At 31.2% G+C, this 14,856-nt stretch overlaps 1 protein-coding gene across 4 annotated transcripts in view; it reads left to right on the forward strand.

Moving 5' to 3' along the window:
- LOC111063403 (progestin and adipoQ receptor family member 4-like) overlaps positions 1-14,619 on the forward strand; it is a 34,592-nt gene extending 19,973 nt beyond the window's left edge. Inside the window, exons 3-6 of one of the 4 annotated variants that reach the window (XR_005571459.1) lie at positions 3,010-3,113; positions 6,814-6,951; positions 9,273-11,835; positions 11,884-14,619. Coding sequence is in view for 1 of the 4 variants with exons in the window: in XM_039429543.1 (XP_039285477.1) it covers positions 3,010-3,113; positions 6,814-6,951; positions 9,273-9,482 (452 nt within the window). In the remaining 3 variants the exon portion in view is untranslated. Of the gene's footprint in view, positions 1-3,009; positions 3,114-6,813; positions 6,952-9,272 lie in introns of all 4 variants that reach the window. The other 3 variants (XR_005571460.1, XR_005571461.1, XM_039429543.1) reach the window with 3 other exon arrangements.
- Positions 14,620-14,856: the final 237 nt, after the last annotated feature.

A 14,856-nucleotide genomic window follows, 5' to 3' on the forward strand; every position in this document is an offset into this window, starting at 1 on the left:
AATAATTTTATCAATGGTATCGCCATTTTTCACTTATGCAGTCAAAACCAATTTTTTGTTAAATTTAAATATTGACTGCATGTCGGTGTAAAAGTGTAAAAATCGAATGAATTAGCAATAAAGAGAGGTAAGTAGATTTCATGTGTCTTCTTCCATATTTTGATTGAATTGATGTTGTAATATTTATTTAAAAACTATATTTGCTTTTTGTTTTCAATGTGATGAATGTTTTTTAATTTCAACAAATTTAGTTAATGCAGATTCCAACAAATTCTATTATTTTATCCATAATTATTATTCTAAATCCTATTGATTGAAATTGGCAACAAACTATCGATCATAGAAACAAGTCATTATAAGTATTTAAGAGAGGACTTACAATGGTAAGTAGATGATATTAATTTGATGTTGGATTTTTTCACGTCATAATTGGTGTTTTGGTGTTTTTTGTTTTGTGAAATTATGGATGTTTTTCTGATAAATGTTCAACTCAAAATATTCTTTGTATGTTTTTAACTTATTATTTGTTTATATATGCTTGAGTTGCTTATTTCGAATTAATTTTCATTCATATGATGTCGTATGTCCTGTACTTGATGAATGTTCATTGATAATGAACTGCACTTGATGAGTGCAAGTATTCTTAAGATTTAAACTGGCTTAATTTTTCCAAAAATATTTGAAGACTGTGAATAAGATAAAACAGGATCACAATGATCCGATTTTTCTGATTTTTGATTTGGGTGATGATATTTCATGTGAAATGTGCACTTGTGGCACTTGTAAATCAGTTTCTTCCTTTAGGGAGATAGCATGTGATCTAAATTTACTAAAATTTAAATTTATCAATTACAATGAAACCTTTATTTATTTATTTATTTATTTATTTATTTATTTATTTATTTATTTATTTATTTATTTATTTATTTATTTATTTATTTACATTTTGTACAAATACTTAACATGAGGAAAGGCACAACAGGCTCATGCCCAAAACTGTCCCATTTCCAATTTATACTATTCTGTCCAAATCAAAATGTTGGTTATGTCACTTTCACTTTTCAAAATACAATTTACACTCTTCAATTCTCAGAAAAACGAGAAAATTTTTAATCAAATAGATACTATTAGAGTCCGAAATTAAAAAATCAAGAACAGTAACTAAATAATTATTCAAAAAGTCTAAATTTTGAATGAAACTAGAAATTTTTGAGCTTAAAACTTCTCACTTTACAGAAAATTTTAAAAACACAAATTAAAATATTCAATCTGCGCTAAGCTCTGTTGACTCTTGAACATTCTCTGATTACAAAGTGAATTCTAACTGAAAAAAATTACTCAAATAATATAAGTTCGAAACCCATTTTGAATTAGGTCCAGTTATCGCTTATTGCAATCCTTGCTATTACCCACTACAAGCCTGGAGCTTGTGGGCAAATACCCTTATTGGAAAAACACAGCTGTCTCACAATGGTAAACTATTCCAAAATTAATATGAAGCTACTATTTTCAAGTTATTAGACACTATTATCATAGAGAAACAATAGCGTAAGTAGATATCCATGGGACGTTTATGTCGCAACTTTTACTGTTATCTAAAGCCGATAGTCCACGTAGTTCTTTCCCGTGAAGCTGTGTGACGCTCGTAGTCTCTCATACTGTGCCGTTCATATACTCTCACCCCAACAAAAATCGACAATAATCTACAGTAATCGGCTTGAGATAACAGTAAAAGTTGCTACATAAACGCCCTATACCATGGGATATCTACTTACGCTATTGCTTCCTTAGGCTATCATTCTGAGTAAGTTAAGCTTGATTCTAGTTCCAGAAGCCTGTCAATCCAAATTTTGGATTTAATCATTATTAATACTTTCCACATTAGCACACTACCGTAATTGATTGATAATAACGTTTTTTTTCATTTGAAATTTATTTGTCCTAGTTGCGGCCTTATTTGATATAGAAGTCAGGGTAGGTCCAAAACATTGCTGATTGATTCCTGGAATCAATATGAATGTATTTGTTTATACGGCGAGGTGGAACAATCATCCATTCCTGAAATCAATATACATGTATTCCCTTATATACAGTGAGATGAAACCACCTTTAAGGCTGTGCAAAGGCTAGAAATAAACTTTCTACTCGTGATATTTTTCAAATTTCTTCGATTTCTATATCATCAAGCTATCAAAATGAAAAAGTTTTCTCAGGGAAAGATTTTTTTCTGATCATTACTTTTTGAGATATGAGCGCCTAAAGATTAAATTTTTGGGACAGAACATTTCAAATTCGGTAAGAGATAAATCCATGAGATTTAGAGGATAGATTCTTCATGGTATTGTTGATCTAGAAAAACAAAAATTTTCTGAAAATATCAATTTTAGAAAAAGTTATTCAATTTACCAAGAATAGCCAAAAATAGCTCAACTAGAGGTTATTTTTAGTAAATTGAATAACTATCTTAAAAATTGATATTTTCAGAAAATTTTTGTTTTACTGGATCAACAATACCATGAAGAATCTATCCTCTAAATCTCATGGATTTATCTCTTACCGAATTTGAAATGTTCTGTCCCAAAAATTTAATCTTTAGGCGCTCATATCTCAAAAAGTAATGTTCAGAAAAAAATTTTCCCTGAGAAAACTTTTTCATTTTGATAGCTAGATGATATACAAATCGAAGAACTTGGAAAAATATCACGAGTAGAAAGTTTATTTTTAGCCTTTGCACAGCCTTAAGCGTCTCCACCAACAAGCTCCATTGAAAAATAATGATAAAATATTAAAATCGTTCTTATTTTCACCCATTTTTTAATCGAGAATCATTGGCGCCACAAGCTGTTAATAATCGTCAGCTTAGTGCAGAATAATGCATGTCTTCATTTAACGTCTGGGTTGAAACATAGCTCCCAGCTATTCGTTGTTGTTGACCAGACAGATTTATGTTTGCATGTTTGTGACAACTTTTTATGTTATTACATGATATGTGTATGTGTGTGTGTGCAGGTGCATTGCCCATGGTGTTTGCCTCAGTGTTCTGTATGCCCTATCCCTTGCAATGGTTTGTCATCTTCATCTACGGCTGTTTCTCCATAGTTGGTCTTTTCAAGGTTAGCATTGACAAATCCATTCAAAATTGATACTAGTAACCTAACGACACACGGTAACAGAGAATGTAATACAAATCATTCTTAAGGTGAAATGAAAAGATATTGTCAATTATTCCACATAATTTATTTGAGTCCAAACTAGTTTCGATGCACTTTGCATCATCATCAGTAGTATACTCTATCAGTAGACAGAGTCTACCATTGATGATGATGCCAAGTGCATCGAAACTGCACTCAATCAATCAATCAATCATTTTATTCAGTAAAATGCATTACAAAATTGGTCCCGCTAAACCTAAAAGATTTTACAGCAGGTGCCTACAAATAATAAAATACATAAATAGAATGAATGCTAACTTAAAAAATAAACTAAGGAAAAAATTTTTTCATGAAACTGGGAGTTTAGGAATTTAAAAAGGAGTATGGGGTATTAGATGAAACTAAGGATGATTAATAGGGTGGTATAGGGTTAATGGGAATTGGAAAAAAATGGAAAACTCAAAAACTTCAAATCATAAAACTAAGTTAATTTAAAATAAAATAAATTTGATACTCTATAGTAAGTAAGCATCAAAAGATATTAATCTTATTCAGAATTAAGGATAATACTAAATAAAAAATACAATAAGTGATCGGGAGTCTCAAACGTTAATTATCCATCCATATATAGTATATGAAAATTAAATGATATATTAATATATATTATGAAAAATTAGATAGTCACTAAGTCGGCGGTGTTTCACAGATACTAAAGTTCATTTTACCAGCAAACTTAATATTTTGTAATTGTAAAAATAAAAAAAAAGCAAGATTGATGATTTTTCACTATCTAGTACACATTAAAGTGTTGGATTAGTAGTGTCACAAATTAAAATCATTCACAAAAAAAAGTGAAATCATTCACTTCAAATAAATTATGTGGAATTGACAATATCTTTTCATTCCACCTTAATATGGAGATATTCCACTACATATCTGTGCCAAGTGTTAATTTTACAAATCCATCTATTATTTTATTATTATATCCTATAGATCCTTCTATATCCTATATTATTATATACTTCTATTATTTATTTTTCCAAACCCAGTGTAATTGATTGAGAAAAACCATTCATTAATATATCATGTAAAAAACTAAAATCATTTGAAAAACGCTGCAAATCTATGTATGAAAATTTGAAAAAAGACCTAATGTTGAAGAGAAGAAGATTAAAGATTATGTGTTTCTTGATCCATTCCGATCTGCCATGTATTAACACACTTTTTCTCTAGTATGTATTTAACATGACATGCAGTCAAAATTTGAGTAAATAATCAGATTCTATTACTCACTGACTGTAGTAGTAGGTACTTTCGACAGTCTCGTGATCATTTTCAACAGTGATTATTTACTTGAATTTGGACTGCATGTCCTGTTATATACATAGAGAAAAAAGAAGATTCTTTCTCTCGGCGTGATTACTCTGTTGTATATCCATACTTTTTCACTATTAAAATTAAACTTGAATTTTAAAAAACTTTTGAAGTGAAAATGCACTTACTTTATGTATAGTGACGATCGTTTCGACCTGTTGTTGGTCATCATCAGACTGTGGGAATTCACTCAGATGACAAGGCTATGTGTGGTAAGGGATGAAGGTGGTGGAATAGGTTGTGGTGGGGGTTGGGTTGGTGGATACTTAGTGAGGCGGTATTTTTGAACTTTGGACTATTTTGTCAAAGAGTGTGTGGGAAGAGAAATTTATTTGATCATTTAGGAGACTGTTGGGAAACTGTTTTGTGTGGTTGTAGATTTCGTATTGTTCTAATACATTGAGTTTTCTGCTTTTTTGTGTGATATGGAGGATTTCAAGATTGGTGGCGATGTCTGTGTATGTGTGGTTTGTGGATATAATATGGTCAGCAAAGTTTGAGTGGCTATGTGGTTTATTAATGGCTCTGATGTGCTCTTTGTATCTTGTCTGAAAGTCACGTCCAGTCTGTCCGATATACAGTTTACTACAATCATTACATTTCAATTTGTAGATGCCTGGTTGCTCAAATCTCTGTTTGTTTGTATGATAATTTTGAAAATGTTTTCTCAGTGAATTTGTTGTTTTAAAGGCAATTCTGTATTTGAGTTTTTTAAAAGATGATGCTACTTTCTGTGATTTTTTGTTGTAGTATGTGAGTGTGATGAATTTTTGGTCATTTTCCATATTATTTTTGGTTGATGATTTTGTTCTTATTTTGTGGAGTAGGTTGTCAACTAGAGTGGATGAGGACAACCTACTCCACAAAATAAGAACAAAATCATCATCATAGTCCAAAGTTCAAAAATACCGCCTCACTAAGTATCCACCAACCCAACCCCCCACCACAACCTATTCCACCACCTTCATCCCTTACCACACATAGCCTTGTCATCTGAGTGAATTCCCACAGTCTGATGATGACCAACAACAGGTCGAAACGATCGTCACTATACATAAAGTAAGTGCATTTTCACTTCAAAAGTTTTTTAAAATTCAAGTTTAAGATTCTTTCTCTCGCCAAATATTAGTGTCTATTACCAGAATTCACTGCATGCTGAGACATTTATTAAGTGGTTTGGGAATATATTTTTGTATTTCTTTATTTTATTGCATTTGCATTTGATATTATATCATAATATATATATTATATTGCATGCTGGCGTGAGGACGGACCACACATTATTCTATTTGCACAAGATATTCCATTTTCTGTTGTTGAATTAATATTCCAACATTTATTTCTTTGGTACCTATTTACACAACATCAAGGTACCTAGAATATTGAATGAAAAAAGACTAAGAAATTGTCAAAAAACCACTGATTTATTGATATTTAGATAAATATCAATAAATCAGTGGTTTTTAGATAAATATCAATAAATCAGTGTTTTTTTTGACAATTTCTTAGTCTTTTTTCATTCAATATGAATAATTACCACAATATCAACTTCTCAACTACACAAAAAGTGTACCTAGAATACCTAGTATTCTAGGTACATTACACAACATCAAATAAATTATTTAAAATTCTGTCAGGGGCTCCATATTACATAAAGACAAGGCACTGTGAGTTATGTGATAATTCTAAATGTCTATTCGCCTTTTTCTTAAATTACAGTGTTTCTAAATTTCATGAAACAGGTCTCAGATATCAAGGCTTATTAGATTTGACAATACCGTACTGATAACTTCATTTTTTTCATTACTTTCTTTTCTTACAACAGCTTTCTAAGTGAGAATGTAAAAATCTTGTGTAATTTCAATTCAATTATCATGTTTTTTCTCTAAAAAATTGACATTATGAGTTCAAATTCAATAATACTGTAAGTATCATAAATATATTTTTTTCTGTGTAGAATGACTATGGTCCTTTCTGATACTTTTTCCTCTCTGGTATAGAAATCTGTTTTCTATGTGCATTTATCACATCTTCGTATTGCTTTTCCATTTTTTCTCAGTGGTGTTTGCCTGATAGGATTAAGACACTCCACTACACAAGATTTAATCTTAAAAAGCATTAATTTCCATATTTTTCTTTTCTCTGGTCTATAGTAATTCCTCGCCAATCTCTCTGAACCTATTACTTTATGTTAATTTACTAAGTTTATGTTGAAAGTTTTCTAATTCTGTAATATTTACTAATAAGTTTCTGTAATAAATTTTATAATAATTGTTGTATTTTTCAGGTGATGTCAGCATCCTCGCCTTGGAGACGGAGAATGAGTTTTACGTTAGTTGTAATTTTACGAGTCCTTCTATGCCTACTAAGATGCTCAAAGTATGGAGGCGGTGATCCCAATTCTATGAGACATCTTTTCTATCAGGTGAGAAGAAATTATAATAACATTCATAGTTCATACAAAAATGTTCTATCTAATCACAGTAAATTCAGATTAGTTCCCAGAGGAATGCAAAAATTTCTCTCACAAAGGCCCGGTTACACAAATGCCGTTTAAATTGTAATCCTGATTACAAATGAGCTTAAAATTGATCCAATTGTGTTGATATTTAAATACTCATGAATACACAAAATATTATAAATATACAAAATATTGTGTAGATATTTGAATGCTTATAAAAACACAGTAGAAGCCTATTTATTATGATTCATCTCTGTATCAAATAAAAACAAATATCGGGGACCGAGCTCTGGAGTATGAACAATTTATATGCTTTTATGGAAAGCATGAAAAATGTATTACGAAAGAAGAAATTATAATAAAATTCATAGTTCATACAGACATGTTCTATCTAATCACATAGCCCAGTCAATGAAGGCAAAAAATAGGCATTTGTCGGAACTAATTAGTGAAAAGCTGAAACTTTGCCCAATGTTACATTAGTATAAGAGAAGTTCCCCTACAAAAGTCCCCGACCCTACCCCTCTTGCTCCCCCCCCACCACCTTTTTAAGTTAAAATGTCGATGTTTACTAGAAGCTCGATATCTCAGTAACCAATCATCGAATAGAGTTGAATTTTTTTTAGAAAGGCTGCTAATATAATGGTCTACAATAATGGGTCTATGCTTTTTCACGATAGAAATGATAGTTATCCTGATATAAACAAAAACATCTAAAAAAATGAACTTTTTTCAACTAGACTCATTTTTGTTTCCCAATTTACTTATTTGTAAGCAATTTTATCGAAAAAAAATTTTGAATGAAAGTTTAAGATCTATTCTTTCTCAATCCAACGATATAAATCTTGCTTAGAAAAAATCGGAAATGTCGCTCTGGGAGGGGGAAATAGCAACGCGCTACAATTTTACGCTACGAGCTACGCGGTAAATTTCACTCACAAAGGCCCGGTTGCTCAAAAGCAACTGATTAATTACACGTGAACCAAATCAGAGAGGTCCATTTCAAAAAGATGGATCTACTGGAATTAATCAGGATTGAAAATAACCCGGCTTTTTTGCAACCCGATTGCAATGATTACAAAAGTTCAACAGCTGAGTCATAATTTTGACACAGTCCCACACACATGAACTCGCTCACTCACTTCCATCATCAACAAACGACGAAATTATTATTATTATCTATTATTAGATAGAGATTATTATTATCTATTAATTATTATTATTATTATTAGCTGTTTTCCCAAGGATGAATAATAATTATCATTTTAATGTCCTTAAGCGAGTTTTCCCAGGGATGAGACCTGTGCAATCGAATTTGTATATATTATAAACCTACTATGTTCTGAATTTCGTGAGAATCGTTAAGAGCCGTTTTCGAGATCCGGTGAAATAGAAACATATTAACAGAAATTGCTCGTTTAATAGTATAGGATTCAATGAATATTGTAGGCCCTATACCGGTACAATGATACAGTATTATTTAGGTTGTAATTTACAGATGGAAATTAATGATTGATAGGAAATTTCATTTATTCAAATGCTGATTAATGATTAATTATTATAAATTTAATTAATATGACCTAAATTCAGTCCCATAAAAATAATATTCGTATGGCTTTTATTGGTGGGGAGAGTTTCTGATGGAAGTTCCACCTTGGGCCTTACGACTGTCATACTTGAGCCGGGACTGACAATTTAGTGTTGGTTTTTAGTGTATGGTTTAGATGCTTATTATTATTCTAATTTAACGTGCACATACGATAACACGGGAGTCCCATAAGATAAATAATGTTAAAACAGTGAAACCACACATTTTTTCGCAACAGCTTTCAGGTGAAGTGAGCAAAGATGTTATGATCCAAACACTCAAACTATTTCCCAAGGTTTCTTAACATACTTTTTCATGGTCAATGAGATGTAATTTAATACATTTATTTTCTAATAACAACTATTATACTGTGTATAATCAGAGACAAATAATCTATAGTGAGGTCCACGTTATAATGACAGTATTTGATCAACTTTGGTTTTGCTATACTTGTCTATCATTCGACAAAGCCGGTTGTACTATCCTTTACTAGGTCCACAACGATGACAATTATGTTTTTGACAGTGTAGAAATATAATTAATTAATGCAGAAAATCGGCATCACTATTCTTCTATCTTTATCCACTGCCATTATAACGTGGACCTCACTATAGGCAAGTTCTAGACAAAATAATCATCATAATTAAATACAGTATCTTTACTTCACGGTATAATATCGATGCAATTTGCGTTACAGGACGCGTTCTCGATTGTGGGCGTGTGCATAGGTGCTCTGAAGATCCCCGAGAAGTGGTGGCCCGGCTCGCTGGACCTGTGCTTCAACTCACACAACATAATGCACATCATCGTGGTGATGGCCGTCTACCCGATGCACCAGTCCACCGTCAAAGACCTGCTCTGGATGAACCGCCCACACTGCTGCTCCAAGAGCGGTCACGCCGACTAATTAGCACTAATTAATTGCATCCGATCGAGAATTGTGATAATATTTTTACCAATATTCAATAAGGAAGAACGAAGTGCAGTGCGTGCAAAAACTTAACGGCCAAACTTTGATACCTACTGATTAAGTTCAATTATTAATCTTGAAAATAAATGATTACATAAGGCCCTTCTTCTAGGACACTTAGGGCCGGTTTCCGATCTCGGGATTTGGCTAAGTTCTAGACTTTAAACAGCTGGAGTATGAAAATTGGCTTTCCGAAACGGGGCTTAGTCGTAGTCATTGTCAAAGTCACGTTTTAAGTAAATTTCAAAAAACTAGAAAATTAAACACAAAATAAAATAAAGAGAAAATAGTGTAAAGTTTCAGCTATTTTGAATTATTTAGAAATGTTTAATTTCGTCAAGGAAAAACGTTTCCAATTATAGAAATGAGAAAATAAAAACTGCGACTACTGTTATAAAAACTGCGACTACGCCCCGTTTTGGAAAGCTAATCTTCTGACTCCAGCTGTTTAAAGTCTAGAACTTAGCTAAATCCCGAGCTCGGAAACCGGCCCTTACTGAATCTTATGGACTATTACGTAGGATTAATGTCCATTGCATTAAATTCGTGTCCTTTGGATGAGTGTTCACGTTGATAGTTGGATGTTTCTAGGAAAGTTTTTAAACCTAATGCCGCATCCACATGTTTGCCCAATGACGGCCATCGCCAGTGTGTGGATGGGTAATTTGCCAAGGCTGGCCTTCATTGGGCACTGGTCACATTGCAGGCTAGGCCAGCTTACTGCGCCATCGACTGAGCCAACATGTGGAATAGGCACTAGGCTTTAAGCTGCGTACAGATTTCAGCCCCACGAACACGTGCATTTTGCTCTTCATTAGCTGATTCTATGTTTATTATATCTGTATTTGTACAAATATAATAAGCATAGCATCAGCTGATTGAGAGTGAAATGCGCGTGCTCGTGGCGCTCAAGTCTGTACGCACCTTAATGGACCATTGAATCTACAGGTTTTGGATGTGTAGATTCTGGTCATGTACATTTTTAATAAATAATCTAATCAAATCTAATTGGATTTTATAAAACTCCTAGGAACCGATTCTTGGAATTCAAGGTTATAAGCATAGCAGAAAACTGTTCAGCAGTCAAACTTGATCAAAACATAAAGTGAAATGGATAAGATTTCAGTCTGATGTAAATGTCTAGTGTAAGTTTGACTTGAATATGTTGGCCAATGCATAAAACCATAGCATATTTACTTGAGCTACTGAAAATAATGAAGCACAATAAGAAATATCAAGTAGGTACACTTTATCACAATACAACTAGTTTCAACTCTTCAAGAGCGAGTGTAAATTTGAAGTGTAAAGTGATTTGGAGAGTTTAGCGGAGGCATCACAGTATCGTGAAATTACTACTCCCCTCTTAAATTGTGACTTAATTAGACACTTATTTTGAACATTAGCTAGCTCAATGTTACTGAACCATTCCCTTCATTAAGTAAAAAATCCAATCAATTTTAATTTTACTGCAAGTTTGTAGGGAAATTAGCTGGAATATTATCAATATCTATATCATTTCGACGTCTTCATATATTTTGGGCGAATTTCCAAATTTATTTCTTATGAAATTAGTAGGCTATTGTTATAAAAATTCAAAGGTCAAATTCATGGACATGATCCATGAGTTCATTTCTCAATTTGGCAGTTTTCTTTTTGCACGCACTGTACATTCTGGTGCCAGAAGTTGGTCTTCACTAGTCCAATAAAATTGCCTTACAATGAGTTGTGATAGGTAGATCTCAAATACGAAATAAAATACGTGTTAAGAAATTAAATTAATTAATTCGAATGGTAAGAATAATTGTTAGAAAATAGTGTTCATATCATCAGCAGTCGAGGTGGAAACTGGAAAGTGCCGTTTTCTATGCATGAGCAGATAATTTGTATGCCTAGATGCAACATGCACTCAAACCATAGTAAATATAACATTTATACTCCAAATAACAACATGATTAAAAATAATATTAACAAGGCAAATTGAAGAAACAAGTAAAAAATAACATTGATATATGAAAAAAGTAACGATAAAACAATATTTAGGTAGGTTTTTCGTTTACCAAGTCGATGTCAACGTGGACATGAGCATAAATTATTTGTTTGACAAAAACTCACAGTCTAAAATCAAAATTGGTCAATAAAATCAGAGACCATGAAAAAATTATTAAAATGTTTGCATTTTACATAATATATCTGAGATTATGTGTTTTGTCAGTCTAGAGATTAATAGGGTTATATTATTGTAAAATTTACCCCATACATAAGTGAATTTGTGAAATTTTCCCATTTTGAGGTGGAATTAATAAGATATTGTCAGTTCCTCACTCATTCCCATTTTGAGGTGGAATTAATAAGATATTGTCAGTTCCTCACTCATTCCCATTTTGAGGTGGAATTAATAAGATATTGTCAGTTCCTCACTCATTCCCATTTTGAGGTGGAATTAATAAGATATTGTCAGTTCCTCACTCATTCCCATTTTGAGGTGGAATTAATAAGATATTGTCAGTTCCTCACTCATTCCCAGTACGTAATCTCATTCTCTCATAAACGGCTGTGATATCTTCAAACATATGACTTTTGGATATGACTCCAACCTTATAATGCAGTTTCTTGAACAAAGTTTTTTACTGTCTAGTGAATGATAAGCACATCAAGCATATTTTTATGTTCAAGTTTACTGGCTCGACCTGGTTGAACACTCTTATTACATTTTCATTATTCGAAGTTACTCTAGTATCGTTTACTTTCAATCCCTATAATTAATTCCTATAACATGAATTTTTACAACTTCAATAGATGAAAAACTTTTGAGAATATTCTTATAATTTTCTAATAAATTATGTAAAAATATTGTAATTTCTTTCTCAAAGAAATTCATGCCTGATACTTATAGCCGCAGTTACATGTTAAAGAATGCACTTCTTCAAATCTCTTGGAAATATTTTGAATAATTCAATAAACTACTGAATTCCTCTCTTCTATAATCTTTTGAACCAGCAATGATGATTTTTGTCAGAAGAATCTTAACAGTTACCTGTTGAGTATTATTTTAATAGCTTAGCTTATATAAACGAATGGAATTTGACGTGAATGTACGAGTATGTTTGTGATTGAAATGCTTCAAAAATTAGCATGTCGAAAGTTTTTATGAGAGATTGATATTGTGAGAAACATTAGTACTGGTAATAGATGAATTGAACGGGCAATAGCGATTTGTAAATTTGATATATTTTTTATTCGTGTAAGAATCGAGAATAATGTAAGCAGCAGCAACAGTAATTTAATAATTGAAATTGAATCCTATCGCAGAAGTTAGAGACCTTGAAGAAGTAAAAATTATTACATTTCTATTTGCAATATTATATGATGTTGAGTTGGTGAATTTTATTTTTGTGCCATTTTTACTATCCATACTATTTTGAAGCCGCTAATTCGATAAATTACAACCCTATGTTAAAGTAGGATTATGAAGCTGCGTTTACACCAAAGTTATTAGCAAAATGTTTATTTTTCCGTCCTTATAGATTCTATTAGATTGAACATAACTTATCATACACATGATGTGCATATTTGTTTGTCAAGCTCCGTTTAATCTAATAGAATCTATAAGGACGAAAAAAAAATGTTGATAACTTTGGTGTAAACTCAGCTTAAGAGTTACCGAATATTCAAAATGATAGCGGAATATGTACACAGTAAACAAACAAAACACTGTTATTGTTATATGTTATATTATAAAATATTGCAAAGGTATGGTTGAACTAAGAAAATACGAGAAATGTTGTTCAAGTACAGTACCTTATTGATAACTTTATAATTTTCTATGAAACTCAATCTATAACTGAAAATACAAGAAGTACTTTTCTTAATATAAATAAAAATAGAAATCTAAGTACCTTTTTTATAATTGTTTACTCACAAAACAATTTTGAAAAGGTTACTTGGATTTCTATTTATTTATTCTTATTTAACTGTAGCCCTACCGAAAAAAGACACTTTTCTTAATGTTTGGCAAATAAAAAAAATAATTTTCTGTTGAACTTGAATATCTATTTTCGAAAAAAGAAGTTCTCATGAATTGTTTTAACACTGTGCTATTGTCAATGCTTATCACAATGTAGGCCTTAAAATAATGATAAATAAAATGATTTCTATCACATAATTTTGAAGAAGCTAAATGATTGTAAACATTGATTCTGCTCTTTTCAAGTTCTTCCCTTGCTCTCTCTCTGATTTTATTCTAGGGTTAGTTTTTAAGTCACTCATATTGAGTGAATTCTGCTGTTATAGAAAGTACCATTTCAAATTTATTGTTAATAATATTATTAACACTTCTTTGTAAGTGCAAATAAGCTTTACTTAGTCGTAGATACACATTGTAAATAATAATAAATTAATTATTTAGTGAGATAATTAGCCTACTCCTCGTATCATTGCTAGTACTTATTTAAAGAAAATATGAAAGCAAATATGATATATTTGTACATATATTACAATAATTCGGAATGGTGAATTTTTTATAGTAACAATTAACTGAAAGCTGGATAAAAACGTGTTGAGGATTTACATACTTTCTATTTATTTATCAAGATTTGAGATGATATACTCGTTGTCCTGATGGTAAATTGAACAATTAAACTTGAAAACCATGATGTGCAATTAATAAATTCAAGTGTTGTTAAATTCTTATTGAAAACGGAAGATTGAACAGCAGTGTACCGGTTGGTTAATTCGAACCAAGGATATGAATGTATTTAAATTGTTTGAATTTGTTATTGAAATTCAAGACCTACTCAATCATCGTGATAAGTATTTTAAAACAATTTGTGTATTTCAAATTGATTGTCAAATGAAACCAAACCATCAACTAGCCAATTCATTGGCATCATATACTTTCAAGCCTTCAAACTCCAATGCAAATACATAAATCAATTTTTTAAAAGAATATTCGAATATTAAATTTTACTTACTGCTACCGGTATGAAAATTAACAATAAGAATAATAAATGCATGTTATATTTCAATATGGAAACTAAATTATTATTTTGATAAAATATCAGATTTATCGAAAAACCGTCTCATTTTTTATTTGATCCTAAAATCCTTATTCCAACATTATCATAAATTGAATCAGTCGATTATACAAAAACTTCACTCTCAGTTTGATCTCCTGTTAATATTGTAAGGATGATAATCATCACTTTTGGTAAATTCTAATTTATGACTGAGCAATCTGAATGGTTTAGAACCATTAGATATATGAGTGATCAATATGTTGAATAAAAAAATGTGGAATGGTTATTCTTTTTTC

This window comes from Nilaparvata lugens, chromosome 1 (genome assembly GCF_014356525.2).
Source record: "Nilaparvata lugens isolate BPH chromosome 1, ASM1435652v1, whole genome shotgun sequence".
Taxonomy (NCBI): domain Eukaryota; kingdom Metazoa; phylum Arthropoda; class Insecta; order Hemiptera; family Delphacidae; genus Nilaparvata; species Nilaparvata lugens.